The 16051-nt window shown below is 35.3% G+C and overlaps 1 protein-coding gene across 1 annotated transcript in view; it reads right to left on the bottom strand.

The window, feature by feature from the left end:
- Window positions 1-4004: 4004 nt before the first annotated feature.
- Window positions 4005-16051, bottom strand: part of LOC134246034 (protein unc-79 homolog) — a 55082-nt gene continuing 43035 nt past the window's right edge. Inside the window, exons 36-52 of the mRNA XM_062728297.1 lie at window positions 15779-15932; window positions 15426-15659; window positions 15214-15252; window positions 14706-14821; window positions 14119-14204; window positions 13543-13782; window positions 12347-12457; window positions 12143-12247; window positions 11706-11727; window positions 8904-8967; window positions 8619-8634; window positions 8299-8477; window positions 7749-7938; window positions 7089-7139; window positions 6804-6944; window positions 6002-6124; window positions 4005-5432 (exon numbers count right to left, since the gene is read on the bottom strand). Coding sequence (XP_062584281.1) covers window positions 5259-5432; window positions 6002-6124; window positions 6804-6944; window positions 7089-7139; window positions 7749-7938; window positions 8299-8477; window positions 8619-8634; window positions 8904-8967; window positions 11706-11727; window positions 12143-12247; window positions 12347-12457; window positions 13543-13782; window positions 14119-14204; window positions 14706-14821; window positions 15214-15252; window positions 15426-15659; window positions 15779-15932 — 2045 coding nt within the window. The 3' untranslated portion in view covers window positions 4005-5258. The remainder of the gene's footprint in view (window positions 5433-6001; window positions 6125-6803; window positions 6945-7088; window positions 7140-7748; window positions 7939-8298; window positions 8478-8618; window positions 8635-8903; window positions 8968-11705; window positions 11728-12142; window positions 12248-12346; window positions 12458-13542; window positions 13783-14118; window positions 14205-14705; window positions 14822-15213; window positions 15253-15425; window positions 15660-15778; window positions 15933-16051) is intronic.

Genomic DNA, 16051 nt, shown 5'->3' with positions numbered 1-16051 from the left:
TACCATTGTTATGTGTCTTTATGCAAAATGGCATCAATTTTCTTAAATAGCAACATTTTAAAAAGTTTTCCACTCTAACCCAACCATCCTCACAATTCCAGGGGTTCTAAGTCAATATGTTTCCATTAGAGCCCTGACAAATTTCATTCAATATATATCCTGGGATGACTGTACCAATGTCCTTTGGAAAAATTACAAATCTTGATTATTTGTTATATTCCTCAACCTATGGCCATAAAAAATTAATTTCTTGGTTCTCAGGAGCTCCCTCATCTCTTCCAAGGGTGCCTCATTGACCCTTTTTATTGCTAAATCAATAAAATAAAAACAACAAATGAGGTTTTGTACAATGTAAAAAGCTGCCTCATCATGTTTTGGGGGCAATAAAAAAGTAGAAACAAGAGGCCCATGGGCCACATCGCTCACCTGAGCACTAAGGGTAGGAAAAAGTAGAAAAAGGCTTTTTATTGTAAAGTTTAAATCCAAAAGTAGTCCCATGACCAATCATGTATTTGCTATTTTTTAGAAAATGATTTTTAAAGAATTTTCCTATAATATATCTTTAAAAACTTTGGTCGGCCATTTGGCCCCGCCCTACCCGGGGGGGTCATGATTTGAACAAATTTGAATCTACACTACTTGAGCATGCTTCCATATAAATATGATGAATTATGGCTTTGTCATTCTTGAGAAGAAGATGTTTAAAGAATTTTCCTATATATTTCTATGTAAAAATTTGGTCAGCCATTTTGGCCCCGCCCTACCCCCGAGGGTCATGATTTGAACAAACTTGAATCTACACTACCTGAGCATGCTTCCATATAAATATGATGAATTATGGCTTTGTCATTCTTGAGAAGAAGATTTTTAAATTTTCCTATATATTTCTATGTAAAACTTCGGCCATTTTGGCTCCACCCTACCCCCGGGGGTCATGATTTGAACAAACTTGAATCTTCACTACCTGAGCATGCTTCCATATAAATATGATGAATTATGGCTTTGTCATTCTTGAGAAGAAGATTTTTTTTAGAATTTTCCTATATATTTCTATGTAAAACTTTGGTCGGGCATTTTGGCCCCGCCCTACCCCCGGGGGTCATGATTTGAACAAACTTGAATCTACACTACCTGAGGATGCTTCCATATAAATGTGATGAATTATGGCTTTGTCATTCTTGAGAAGATTTTTAAAGAATTTTCCTATATATTTCTATGTAAAACTTTGGTCAGCCATTGTGGCCCCACCCTATCCCCGGGGGACATGATTTGAAGAAACTTGAATCTACACTACCTGAGGATATAAGTTTCATCTTTCCTGGCACAGTGGTTCTTGAGAAGAAGATTTTTAAAACATACCACCAAATTTTCACTAATTCTCAATTATCTCCCCTTGAATGAGGGCGTGACCCTTCATTTGAACAAACTTGAATCCCCTTCACCTAATGATGCTTTGTGGCAAGTTTGGTTGAAATTGGCCCAGCGCTTCTTGAGAAGAAGTCGAAAATGTGAAAAGTTTACGGACAGACAGACGGACAGACAGACGGACGCCGGACAAAATGTGATCAGAAAAGCTCACTTGAGCCTTCGGCTCAGGTGAGCTAAAAAAGCCTCCCTCCCTCATATTTCTTGAAAAAAGACCTCAGAACCAAGGAATTAACTCTGCATGGCCTATCACATTAAAGTCAATCTTTTGATAAACAATTTGTAACACATACATTTGAGGTTTTCACTGATTCCTTTCTGTTTACATTATCTATCTCTTATGAAAGCTTTAATTTGAGTGGTGCTTATCAATGAGAGAAGCAAGCCCACAAATATTGAATGAAATTTGTCAGAGGTCCAACGACAACAAATTGATTCAGAACTCCTGGCATTGTGAGAATGTATCCCTACAAATGAAATCAAACATGCCACATAGCATTCATGGGTAAAAGGGATTTACATTTGTTTAATGAAGGGCTACACATGCCCAAGCGGGGTTAATTAAGAATTGGTGAAAATTAAGTTGCATCACTTAAACAGTTTATCAGAGATTACAGAGCTCATCTCAACAGATATTTAATCTTTAATTAAGGCAAAATCCCACATTAAACTATCCCAAGATGCAACATTCATGCAATTTCATTCAGAGAGGGTTTGCAGTTACTTTGGAATAGTATTTTCCAAGAAATTCAAACTAGTCACTCAAACAGAAAATCATTCAAATCCAGCATCTGAAGCAAGTCTGTAAAATGTGTCAGCTCCATAATCAGAAGCATCCTCAAAGGTACCATCTATGCAAGTTTTTTCAACATAGGCCCTATAGTTACTTTTGAATGAAGCTGCTTCAAAAACTTGAAACCTATTCACTCATCCAGAAAATGCAGGTCAGATCCAGCATCTGAGCAAGCCTGGTAGTGTGCCTCCTTAGATGTATCATCCATGCAATTTTGGTCAAAATTGGGCTTTTATTGACTTGGAAACGAGACATGCACTCAAAACTTTAACCTGCTCCAAAAACATTAACCTGATGATTCCTTTGTTGAAATTGCAGCATCTGAAACCTTGACTTGTACAATAAAGCACACTAGAAGCATCTTCCATGCATCTCTTAGATAATTTACAGTATAGAAGTACTTATCCGGTAAAAGAAAACTGACACCAACGGTATCACCATCACCAATAATAGTTCGTTTACAGTATGTGTGACAGTGTGCTTGTTAAAATTTCATTCTCACATACAGTAGTATTCCGTAAGATTATATTACGATTAGAGCAATAACTACAAATCTTGGAAAAATTATAGTGGCATTAATGAATACCTGACGGAAAAAAGGTGTCACAAAAATTTGGTGATCTACAGTAAACAAGACTCTAAAATGAATCATACTTTTTGTTGATGAATTGATTGAAATTCAAACACAATGAAAATATGATAAACAAGACATAATTTTTATTCTAACACATAAGTTGCAAAAACAACAAACATTAACATGATCTAATATTACACATTAACCATATCAGGCTTCTGATCTGATTTGTAGTCTGAAGAATATAGAATGAATAACAATCTCTCCTCTATCTATGCATGTTCTGGCCATCAGTGAGCTACATATTTTAACTACACTGTATACAGGGGAATTTTCAATCCAATTTTATTTTTGCTCCTACAATCCTGATTGTCACATGAGTGAATTCAACAGAGAAATTCCTTTTCTAACAATCAAGTTGGAGCAAATTTAAAATTAGATAAAATCATTTGCAAGTGTGAAAATAAAACAGGACAAAGCTAACCCTGTATACAGTATACATACAGTCATAGATATCTATATGTCAGTTTGTAGATATGAAAAGTCAACATTTTTAAGGAGAATATAATTTTTAAATATCACAATACATGTAATTATTGCACTCTTAAATCTGGAATAGCCCTAAAAATTTTGTTTTGATACACTGGGTTTAAAATTATGCATTGTTTAACAGCACGGTTAGTTTTATCTAAAGAAACACTACTTAATTTTTACACATTCTAATATTTATGGATTACCATATAATCCCTATTAACCGCCCCTGCCCCTATAAGCGCCCCCTTAGGTATTTTTTAGTTGTCTGGAAATAAGGGCCCCCTGTACAGTTATTAAAATCAACTAGAATCGTATCAAAAAATTGGATAAAGTGAAAATAAAACTTGTCTATTATCCAATTTCTCAGTGGAAAATGAATTAGCATAATTTGGGTGGATTATCCTCACTTCAAGACGAGAGGCCCATGGGCCACATCCCTCACCTGAGCACTGTGGCTTGGAAAAAGTAAAAATTGGTTTATTATTGAAAAGTTTAAATCCAAAAGTAGTCCCATGACCAATCATGGCTTTACTATTTTTGAGAAGATGATTTTTAAAGAATTTCCCTATATATGTCTATGTAAAACTTTGATTGGCCATTGTGGCCCCCCTACCCCGCGGGGGTCATGATTTGAACAAACTTGAATCTACACTACCTGAGGATCGATGCTTCCATATAAATATGATCAATTATGGCTTTGTCATTCTTGAGAAGAAGATTTTTAAAGAATTTAACTATAAATTTCTATGTAAAACTTTGGTCGGCCATTGTGGCCCCGCCCTACCCCCGGGGGTCATGATTTGAACAAATTTGAATCTACACTACCTGAGGATGTTTCCCCATAAGCTTCATCTTTCCTGGCACAGTGGTTCTTGAGAAGAAGATTTTTAAAACATACCACCAAATTTTCATTAATTCCCAATTATCTCCCCTTGAATGAGGGCATGGCCCTTCATTTGAACAAACTTGAATCCCCTTCACCTAAGGATGCTTTGTGGCAAGTTTGGTTGAAATTGGCCCAGCGGTTCTTGAGAAGAAGTCAAAAACATGAAAAGTTTACATACAGACAGACAGCTAGACAGACAGACGGACAGACAGACGGACGCTGGACAAAATGTGATCAGAAAAGCTCACTTGAGCCTTCGGCTCAGGTGAGCTAAAAAGCTAGAAATTATTTTAGTGGTTCTTTGTATTTATTATTTTTTTTCAAAAGATTTTTTTAAGTTAAAATATGACATTAAATATCATAAAGAGAATACATGTACCAAAATAACCGTCCCCTTTTCGCAATTTTCTAAGCGCCCGGGGCAGTTAATAGGGATTATACCGTCATACATTCTTTCAGTATACAACAAATACTAATAAATGTATATTTGAACATTCCTCTACTAAATTATACTTTTTATACAAAAATGTACGAACTTCTTCACACTGAAAACCAAATAATGTAATTTTCTTACATCAATCAAATCCTAACCCCTCTAAAATACTGTATGTGCACCTTAAAAAGCAGGCTTCATACTTTAGCAGCTTTAGCTATAGGACAACGATATACTAACTCATGAATACCACCAAGAAATTGTTTATACATAAAATATATGGTGCTTTAGTATGAATATGCCAACAACGCAATAACTAGAGATTCAGCTAAATTTTGGATAAGTTAATTTATGTACAGTATATGTACATGTACAGTAGTTATTATTTCAACTTCTTTAAATACTACCATCTTAAACATTATATGCCTTCTATAAAGCTACAATGTTAGGAAAATCAATGAATGAGATTTAATCCATAATACATGATCCAGCTAGCATTCTTTGATTATGACAATTTAATACATCCAATTGTGTTAGTGTTTAGTGGCCTATTTTGACCCCCTCCCCAGATTACTAGATCTGAGTTATGGCCTTTTCTGACCCCCTTCCCAGATTAAACAGAGTAGAACTGAGTGGCAGCCGAGGACTGCACCTCCACCTGACCCAGTTTGAACTGTATGCGCTTTAGCCAGGTCAACAGGATGTTAAAGGAAGCCTGGTCCTTAGATGTACTGGGAGGCTTCCAGTTCTCCACTGTCTGAAGTCTCACTTGTAAATGTCCAGGCAACTGTGGAAATAAATAAGGAGCTAGTAGACAGAGTCATTTCTATTAATAAGGAACAAGAGTCTGAAGCATTTCTATCACTAAGGCATAGATGGACTTCCAACTGCCATGATGCAAATTTGAGTTAAAATTGTTCCTTAGCTTTAAAAATCAATGTGAAACTAGTTGTGTATACATGTACTGTAGAATCATCATTGTTCGTTGGGGACCAATGTTTGTGGATTTCGTGGGTCACCCATACTCACGAATTTACATCTCCACGAACGTTTATTTTGATAACATATTGATTCATTGAACCATCGTACGTACGAGTAACCCATGAAAATACGTCCCCACGAACAGGTCAAATTTTGCTTACCAACGAACATTGACCCCCACGAATTAAAATGATTCCACAGTATATTATAATAAAACTAACAATTTATGCCTTCATACAATGTACATTGTATTTTAGAACTTAGGGCTTAGAAATTTGTATAAAGGAAGAGAAATAGACTGGATCAGACTGAAAGCAAAAGCTCTCTAATATTCAACCTTTGGTAAAAAATGTCTCCATTTACAGTATTCTTTACCTGCGAGTGGTAGGTAAACAAAATTGAAGTCCACATGGGGTACAATTTGGCCAGAACCGAAGAATTGCATTCCCTTAGGGCCTCCATCAAACTTAGAAAATGAAGATTGACCATTTCTGCCAACTGCAAATGTAACATAAAAGTACTATAAACAAAGCTATTTATTTGCATCTCAACAGTATCTTCAAACCAAAAAAGCCCCAAATGTAAAACAAAGAATAAAAAATATCAACCAAAGAAAACATATATCAAGAAAAAAAAATGTACAAATATTTTCAAAACAAATGGGGAATAAAGGCGAGGATTTTAGCTCAAATATACCAAGAGACCCAGATTTCCCCCACATACTATTGGTGGAATATTCCTCAATCACAAAACATTTCTAGGAAAAATTTAAAACACAGCTAAAACACAATAACCTTTGAAGCTTTGCTACAAAAGATTGTACTGGACCATACAATTTTAAGATGGGTCATCTATTGTCATGCATTTTCATGGGCAAAAACATCAAACAAACCTGTCTTTGTGGCCTCTCATGCTGTATACCCCATGGTGCAATTAAAAGAGTAATAGATGTCTTAATGGATTGTGAATCAATTGTGACTTTGTAATATAAAATTCTATAAAAATACTTTGCTAAAGACTAGGGCTGCTAGAAAATAATGTATTCACGAATTAGACATCTGTGTTAGTTCATATAATATGCATGGCATATTGTTTTCTTTTTAATCAGTGACAACATATAAAATTGCCTCTTTAAACTTCTAAGTTACTTGAGAGGCTAGATGAAATCATGCTGTACCTCTTTGGGAGTGTTTAACATCTGCAGTATCCCCGGCGTGACCCGCCCCCAGAAGTCCATCACCATGGTGGAGGCCAGTTTGTGGTTCTCACTGTCCATAGGATACTGGGCCGCCGTCGACTCACAGTACATGGTCCACAGCTAAATACAGAACAAATCTCTTAAAAGATAGAAGTCTGTGAACCATACCAATACAAGTATCTTACAAAATTATTATGGTAATATAATATTAATTTTAATTATTTATGTTCACAATACACTGTTTTACTGTTTATGTTCACAAACCTGGCAGAGGATAAAAGCATGGAAGAGGGAACTCATGTGCAATACCGAGTCCTGAAATCAGAAAGACAATAACTGTAATAACAATTATAGTTTAGCTTGCACATGTAGCATAAGGAACTGGTACATTCAAAAATGCACATGCCATTAGAAAATCTAAAGCTAGCATAATTTAATTAAAATCATGGCACTGATATATGATATATGAATATATAATGAATCTTAGTTTAATTCACATAGCCTGTTTGCTCATTATGCAAAGTAAAACAACAAATTTTTAAATAAATGTATTTACAAGAAATTTAAGTTCTCAAATTGGTTTCCAAAAGCAAAGGTCGACAAGAAAAAACAAGATAAGGCAACAGTATTTTATAGATCATCAAGTCATCACAGTGTATCAAGATTCCTTGTTAATTAGTGCAGTACACTTAGTTGACTACAAAAATACAATATCCTTCATACCTTCATGTCCTTAAAATATGAAAATGCAATTTTCAAAATTAAAATGAATACAGACTCCTTAGATTTTATTATTCAGTGTTAACAGAAAGATAACAAAAAATGTGATGAAATAAAAAATACATATAACATATATAATTTACAATGTAATTAAAATAAAAGTAATCAAAAATACTTTTCTCTAGTAATTTAATAAGAATTAACCTTTGATCTCTCATCAAATCCAGTCATAATGACCAAAACATGTTCTGCAATGTAGGAGCTAGCATCCAATGGGATTGGCTGACAGGAAATGGGGGCGGTTCCTTCTGTCATTCCTGTGTGAGTCAGGGAACCAATCAAAAGCCAAGAGAGAAGACGTATGTGGCCAATACAGTCTGTAAACTCTTTTGGGCTAAAAGCAAAGATATACATTGTATTTATCAAACTCACACATGCATTGAAGATTTGAACACATTTTTTGCAATCACATGGTAAACTATAGCATTGGAAAAAATATCCTTAGATTCTAAAACATTATTCTATATTTTTAACATTAGAATCTTCTGATTCTTGCCACCTCTGGACTGTTATGTATCCTGTTGTAGTAAATTACTGCATCACTACAAGCTTATCCTGTCAGTTAATTTACAGAACCTTCCATTTTTCACAAGAACCTTAATTCTTTTGTACAGCTATTTATCTCCAGATCCTTACTTTCTGTTGTACTGTAATTTATTACCAAAAAATATATAATTTATCATAAAATCTTCACCCTTGCTGTACTGTGGAGGGGGGATGGTAGAGCCAGGGCAGGTAACGAGATATTGCTCTGTTGTCACGGCCATTGCCACGAGTGATCTCCAAGGCAACAAACTGAGCTATCCCAGACTTCAGCTGATTTCCAAGTGTGTCCTCATTCAAATAGCTGCTTCCTCCCCCTTTCATATTGTTCTGAAATTACATATACAGCCAGATACTCATGAAATGCAGTCATTAGTTTTACAATCTAAGTATAAGGTTATTCTTAACTTAAGTCTAAGTAATGGGTAGCATTCAATTCTTATCATAATAAAAAAATCTTTTCATGTAAACCTTTGATATGTTAACCCTATAAGAGAGTATAAGTCGGTTATTTTTTGATAAAATTCCTTGACCCGCATATAAGTAATTTTTTTAAGGGTAAACAATGTCAAGTAAATCCATTGATGTTTTAACCTGGTTTAAATAAATATGTTTTTGAAATGAAACCGATATTTAATCTGTTATCAATAAACAAACAAGTAATGCTCACTTAAGATACAACAAAAAATATTAAAATATGTAACTACAGTAAAACTCGGTTATAGCAAAGTCAGGTACTTACTTTGCTATATCAACATTTGACTCTGAAGGTTGTACAGCATCAACATCTCACTAACGATGTTAGTGGACCCTAGTGTTCCTCCGGCATCTAGTACTACAAACTAAAACACATAGAAAATCTCATCAACATCTCACTGACAATGTTAGTGGACCCTAGTGTTCCTCCGGCATCCAACACTACAAACTAAAACACAAGGAAAATAGAAAATCTCATCAACATCTCACTTACAATGTAAGTGTTCCTCCAGTATCTGGTACTACAAACTGTAACACAAGATAGAAAATCTCATCAACATCTCACTTACAATGTAAGTGTTCCTCCAGTATCTGGTACTACAAACTGTAACACAAGATAGAAAATCACATCAACATCTCACTGACAATGTTAGTGGACCCTAGTGTACCTCCAGAACTACAAACTGAAACACAGGGATAATAGAAAATCTCATCAACATCTCACTAGCACAAGAAAATTAGGCCCAAGGACCTTGAATCCTCTTCTGATAAATTGTACAATCTATCACTTCTGTTAGAAGCCTCCAACACTACAAACTATAACACAGTTAGACTGAATAATATAATTATAAAATACCATAAGTAGGTCACAGTGACCTACCCTTCGATTGACAATTTTCTGAGGACTCAAGACCCATTAATTGACAAAGACTGATGATTCTAATTAAATAAGTACCAGCATCAAAAGTAGGTCACCATGATCTACTTTTTGGTCAAACTGAAAACCCAAGATGCATCATCTCAAAACACTTCTAGGCCAATTACACCAGAGATAATTAAATATAGTCATCAAATGTCAAAAGTAGGTCACTGTGACCTACTTTTTGGTTGACATTATTCAAAAACCCATAATGCCTAAATTGACAAAATTTGATGATTCTAAGCCAATAAGTACCTGAGATATTCAAAATTAGGTCACCGTGACCTACTTTCTTGTTGGACATTCAATGAAACCCTAAGATGCCTCAACTGACAAAGTTTGATAATTCCGAGCCAATAAGTACCCGATATAATTAAATATAGCCATAAAATTTCAAAAGTAGGTCACAGTGACCTACTTTTTGAACTTCTCCGAGCCCAAGGTGCCTAAACTGACAAAGTTTGATGATTCTAAGCTTATACGTACCTGAGATATTCAAAAGTAGGTCACTGTGACCTATTTTTTGTCTCTCTCCTCAACTGACAAAGTTTGATGATTCTTAGCCAATAAGTGCCTGAGATATTAAATATAGCCATAAAATCTCAAAAGTAGGTCACTGTGACCTACTTTTTGTGTAAACCCAAGATGCATCAACTCACAAAGTTTGATGATTTTAGGTCAATAAGTACCAGAGATACTTAATTCTAGTCACAAAATGTCAAAAGTAGGTCACCATGACCTACTTTTTTTAATTGTGCATCATATAAAGTTTGATGATTCTAAGCCAATAAGTACCGGAGATACTAAAATAAAGCCATAAAATATCAAAAGTAGGTCACCGTGACCTACTTTTAGAGGGAAAACCAAATATGCATGGACTCACAAAGTTGATGATTCTTAGCCAATAAATACCTAAGATACTTAAATATAGCCATAAAATGTCTAGGTCATCGTGACCTACTTTTTGTTTTTTCAAAAAGATGCATCTACTGACCAAGTTTGATGATCGTAGGTCTGAAGGTAATCAAAATATGCGTTTTAAACAACTTTTAAAAAGTAGGTCACAGTGACCTATTTTTCATACATATGTTTTAAGGTCCCAAGATGCATCAAAGTACAAGATTTGATGATTCTAAACCTCCCAGTGTCTGAAATAATGGGATTTAATGTTTTTAAAAGGATAAGTCATCAAGTTCAAAAAGTAGGTCACGGTGACCTACTTTTAAGTTGACATTGTTCAAAGACCCAAGATGCATCAACTGACAAAGTTTGATGATCATAGGCCTTAAAGTGTCCAAAATATGCCTTCAAATCAATTTGAAAACAAATCCCCGCAAAATTTAAAAAGTAGGTCACTGTGACCTACTTTTTAGTTAACGATGTGAAGTCGTAAGATGCATCAACTTACAAGAATTGATGATCCTAGTCCTTATAGTAAGCAAAATATACACGTTTTTATTAATTGTAAATTTAGGTCAACTTGGAAGTGACCTTGAGACCACGCCCTTTGCCCCAGGGTAATTCCCCGCGCAAAGTTTAATCTTCGACATATCCTGATCCTAGTATGTAAGTTTGGTGAAAATCTGCCTGGTGGTTATGGAGAAGAAGATTTTTTAGCAACCAGTACTTTTGGTTTTGTTTTCCTGATTATCTCCCCCTTGTTTAAGGGTCCCAACCCTTATTTTAGTACAAATGGTAGCCCTTGGGCCAAGGATACCCTGTGACAAATTTGGTACTGATTGGCCCATGGGTTCTTGAGTTATGGCCCATATTCTAAAAAGTTTACGCACACCGCACAAATGGCCATAGCATTAGCTCTTTGAGCCTTTGGCTCAGAAGAGCTAAAAATCTAACCAACATCTCACTAACAATGTTAGTGGACCCTAGTGTTCCTCCAGCATCTAGCACTACAAACTAAAACACAAGGAAAATAGAAAATCTCATCAACATCTCACTGACAATGTTAGTGGACCCTAGTGTTCCTCCAGCATCAAGTACTACAAACTGAAACACAAAGAAAATAGAAAATCTCATCAGTTTCTCACTGACAATGTTAGTGGACCCTAGTGTACCTCCAGCATCCAGCACTACAAACTGAAACACAAGGAAAATAGAAAATCAAATCAACATCTCATTGACAATGTTAGTGGACCCTAGTGTACCTCCAGCATCCAGCACTACAAACTGTAACACATGGAAAATAGAAAATCACATCAAAATCTCACTGACAATGTTAGTGGACCTTAGTGTACCTCCAGTATCAAGTACTACAAACTGCAACACAAGGAGAATAGAAAATCACATCAAAATCTCACTGACAATGTTAGTGGACCCTAGTGTACCTCCAGTATCAAGTACTACAAACTGTACACGTGACAAGGAAAATAGAAAATCACATCAACATCTTACTAACACTGTTAGTGGACCCTAGTGTTCCATAGGCATCTAGCACTACAAACTAAAACAAGGAATTTACAGAATACATACTACAATTGAGTGTGGTTGGGCATTTTTTTATTTTGCTGAATGCAGGATTCGTTCATTTTGAGCATTTTTAGTGCAGAGAGTTGTAGTTAATTTTAGGATCTGGTGTTCTTACCTGTACCAAGAGCAGGAAGTTTTCATCAGGTAAACTGTGTTTGAACTTGAGAGCCTGGACAAGCTCAAAGATCACAGTTCTGGTCAAGTACATCTTGTCTCTCTCCTGTTCAACAAAAACAAAATTGTTACTCACTCAAAATGTTTAATGGACAAGTTTGCATATGTTCTTTGGAATTTTATCAGCATTAGCATATTCCCCTACCTTGACAAAGACTCTATTACATAGAGAGCAAATGTCCAGCACCTGTTGTAACTTGAATGAACAGTTCAAGATAGTAAAGCTCAGGAGTTTGGAAAAGGGCTCCAATATTGACTGCAGAAGAGAACAAACCACACATAACAGTTTTTAATAGTGTTGGCAAATCGGACGATTTTTAGTAACCGGTTACTCGCTTCATCTTCCGATCGAGTACCCGGTTACTCGGATGATTTTTTGTAAAATTATCAATATCTATTATTTATCTTATTCTATACTTATCAATAGTAGTAATACACAAATATACTGTTTATTGACATTATATTTACAATACACACATACGATATTGTCAAAGATTTACGATTTTAAAATAAAGAAAATTAATAGGAATTCGATACACAAAGACAAATAAATATGTCATCGTCAATCACCATTTTAAACTTTCTATTTCAGCCCCCGAAATATGTCGCATTCAAGGAGAATATTTATTTACATATTCCATAATTAATAGTTAATATGTGGAGTGTCCAGTAAATCGCTGGTTTCCGAATAATTAATTTAAGCTTAGGTGATTTAACAGATTTTGAATCAGCTGTTCTTTTGTTACAATTCCAAGCTTATTATGTCTGCGGCGGTATCTCGTTAAATTATCAAATGAGGTAATTATAACTCAGGCCTTCAAAATATGTATACCCCAAGCAATCAAAGCTATCAATTATATAAACTGTGAAAACTAATCAAAACAACTACAACCATGCACTAGATCAAGTCTAACTGTACCTAAAATTAGGGAAATGTGTAAGTTAGTATACTTTCATAAATTATAAAACATTCATTTTCTATGCCTTTACTATGCATAATTTATTTTATCCGAGTAACCGAATAGCAGTTTTACTAACCGATACTCGCAACGTTCGACGGTTAACCGGTTAACCGGGTACTCGTTGCCAACACTAGTTTTTAATTTAAGATAATATGCAAATCTTTTCCTATTAGGACATAAAAGCAAAATACAAATGAGAATAAAAAGGTGGCTGTAAAACTGGAGAGGTTATTACTGGTACTGAATATTCTCCATTTTTTCTCTGTGAAAATTATGACAAATCAAGGAAATTTTGTTGAAGTTCGCTGATATTTAAATATCATTTACCGGTAAAGATGAAAATTCCTGATAAGAGTTGTCAGAATTTCTGTAAACGTACCCTGGAGTTACTAATCCCAGACACCTTCAGGATAGATATCATGATTTTCAGAAGTGAGGATGGATCAAATGGTGTTGGCAGCACTGTGTAGAGCTTTCTCAGGAAGATTTCAAAACTACCCACAATGCTGTTCCACATAGGAGCAGAGGTCTCCAAAGAGATGCAGTTCATGTAGTCTGCCAGATTGTTAAGCAACAAGATGATGGTGTCCGAGGGCAGACTCTTCTTGTTGTTCAAACCCTAGATATCAATCACAAAAGAAATAGAAACAGTATACATGCCTCTATCCTGCGACATTCAAAGAATATGAATCCTATTGAAATGGTTTTTTACAACTCAATCAAATTACTTAGACCAAAAACAAATTAAATTGCAAAATGCCATACCCGTATATCTGTATCAACCATGTGGACTGGCAAGTGTCTACATTTATAATTGCTGAATCCAAATTCTTAAAATTCTATGGAAACGAGCTACCTTCCTGTGATTTTTTTTTTTTTACTTTTTGGATTTTTAGGGGATTTATTTTTTCCACTGATGCTTTAGATTATTAAGAGAAAAGATTTCTCAACATACCTCCAGAAGAAGTTGTATGGGGGCATGACAAGGAAGCTCTGTAAAGTCTGCCAGAGCTGCAGCCATAGTCTTGAAGAAATCCACATCTGTAAAAAGAATTGTGAATACGGTATACAGGGAAATTTTTGCCTGTGTTAAGGATACCCTTATTTGGGTGAATTTAAATCAGGCAAAAATTTCCCTATATACAGTATGTTTTCTTAAATAAAACTATGACTGGGCAAATTTAATACCAGGCAAAATTGTCTGCAAGTGTGAAAGGGCAAAAATAACTCTGTATACAGTATTTAGGGTACAGTAATACCTATTACTGTAAACCAACTTTTATTCGCGACGACTTTATTTCACAATTTACTGTGGTTAAATTTGTTCGCAACGATCAATTTTTGCAGCAAAGCCTATTTTGGATCTGTTGTTAATAGGCACATAGACTTTAAGGACAGGTTCGCGGCGAGAAATATTCGCGATGAAGGGGCTCTCGCGAACAGCGTGAAAATTTCTCGCACGTGAATAAGAGTTGGTTTACAGTAAACCTTGGCAATACAAATGTATTCTTTGGGTGCTATATCCTTCACAGAGAAACTCACCCTCAAAATTACTCTGATAGAGCATTGGGAAGATCCCATTGGGAGCCAGTTGGTGCAGCACACACCTTATAAACTGTCTGGCAATGCTCACACTATTTCCTGGGACCATGACATTGCTGTAATATTTCAAAGTCATTCATCTAATGCATTTTTTTAAACAACACTCAAAGCCTATTCTCAAAATTAATATTGTAGTATTCTATAGCAATACCAAACATACAAGAGCTAAAAGCAAAATTTTTCAAAATAATTAAATTAATAGAAATGTTGTACAAAATTTGAAATTATCCATATACAGTGAACCCTCAGATATCCAGACGCCAGATATCCAGATGCTTCAGTATCCGGACGATTTTTCATCGGAACAAAATTTTTAAATGTTATTTTGTCCTGTTTAACTGGTGATTCAGATATCCGGATGCTTCACATATCCGGACAAATTGACCGGGAACCAAAGTGTCCGGATAAATGAGGGTCCACTGTACATGTATAAATATTGACTAATTACCTGTCAACCTGCCAAACATAGGGACTGCTTGATGCAATTCTAGAGAAAAAAATATTACTGCATAATTATTGCTGATAATTCTACAGATTAGTTATATAACAGATTATGATAAATTTAACAGTGGAAATTAATAACTAACTTGAAAGGCATAATTTTTTAAAACTTAAATCAACAAGATTATTCACCTTTCAAATCATGTAAAGAGAACTAACCTGGACACACATTGCAGAGTCTCCAACAAGAGAGGTGTAGCTAAAGCAGGCTCTCTGTGTATAAAGGTTGCCAGGACGATGATACAGTAACCAATCGTATCCTCATCATACTGTTCCAGAACAGCATTGCATTCTGGGCAACGTTCTACCATGACATTCTCTCCATATCTAGAGGATGAGGCTTTCTTGGCAGCTTTTTGTTTGGCAAGCAACTCACTTTTTCTAGCTCTTCTCCTGGTATTAAAATATTCTTGTTAATATTTTCATAAGCCACTAATGTTATGCATCATAGATTTAAAATCAAATATTATTAACATCCAAAGACTGAAAATGAACAACACATATGCCCTCACCCTCCTGGTTTGCTGACTGCCTCCTCCTGAAGCTGTTCGTTCAGTTCTGGGAAGGCCTTCTGTAGCTCCACAGTGATCAGTCCTGTTTTCCTGGGCTTGCGAGCTCTGAACCTGGGCTGACTACCTTTCAGTACACTTGATGTCCGCAACAAAGCTGCATGTAAGTAAGAGAGTTGAGAAAACTGATACTTTTATATAGTTTACAGTAGGTAGATGAAGACCAGCTAAGACTATTTACTTGGGTTTTTATTACTCTAAGTATCATTTGACGAC

This window comes from Saccostrea cucullata, unplaced genomic scaffold (assembly GCF_032062105.1).
Source record: "Saccostrea cucullata isolate Sc308-1 unplaced genomic scaffold, CSIRO_AGI_Scuc_v1 ctg217, whole genome shotgun sequence".
Classification (NCBI taxonomy): Eukaryota; Metazoa; Mollusca; class Bivalvia; order Ostreida; family Ostreidae; genus Saccostrea; species Saccostrea cuccullata.
This window is presented reverse-complemented; position numbering and strand designations above follow the sequence as displayed.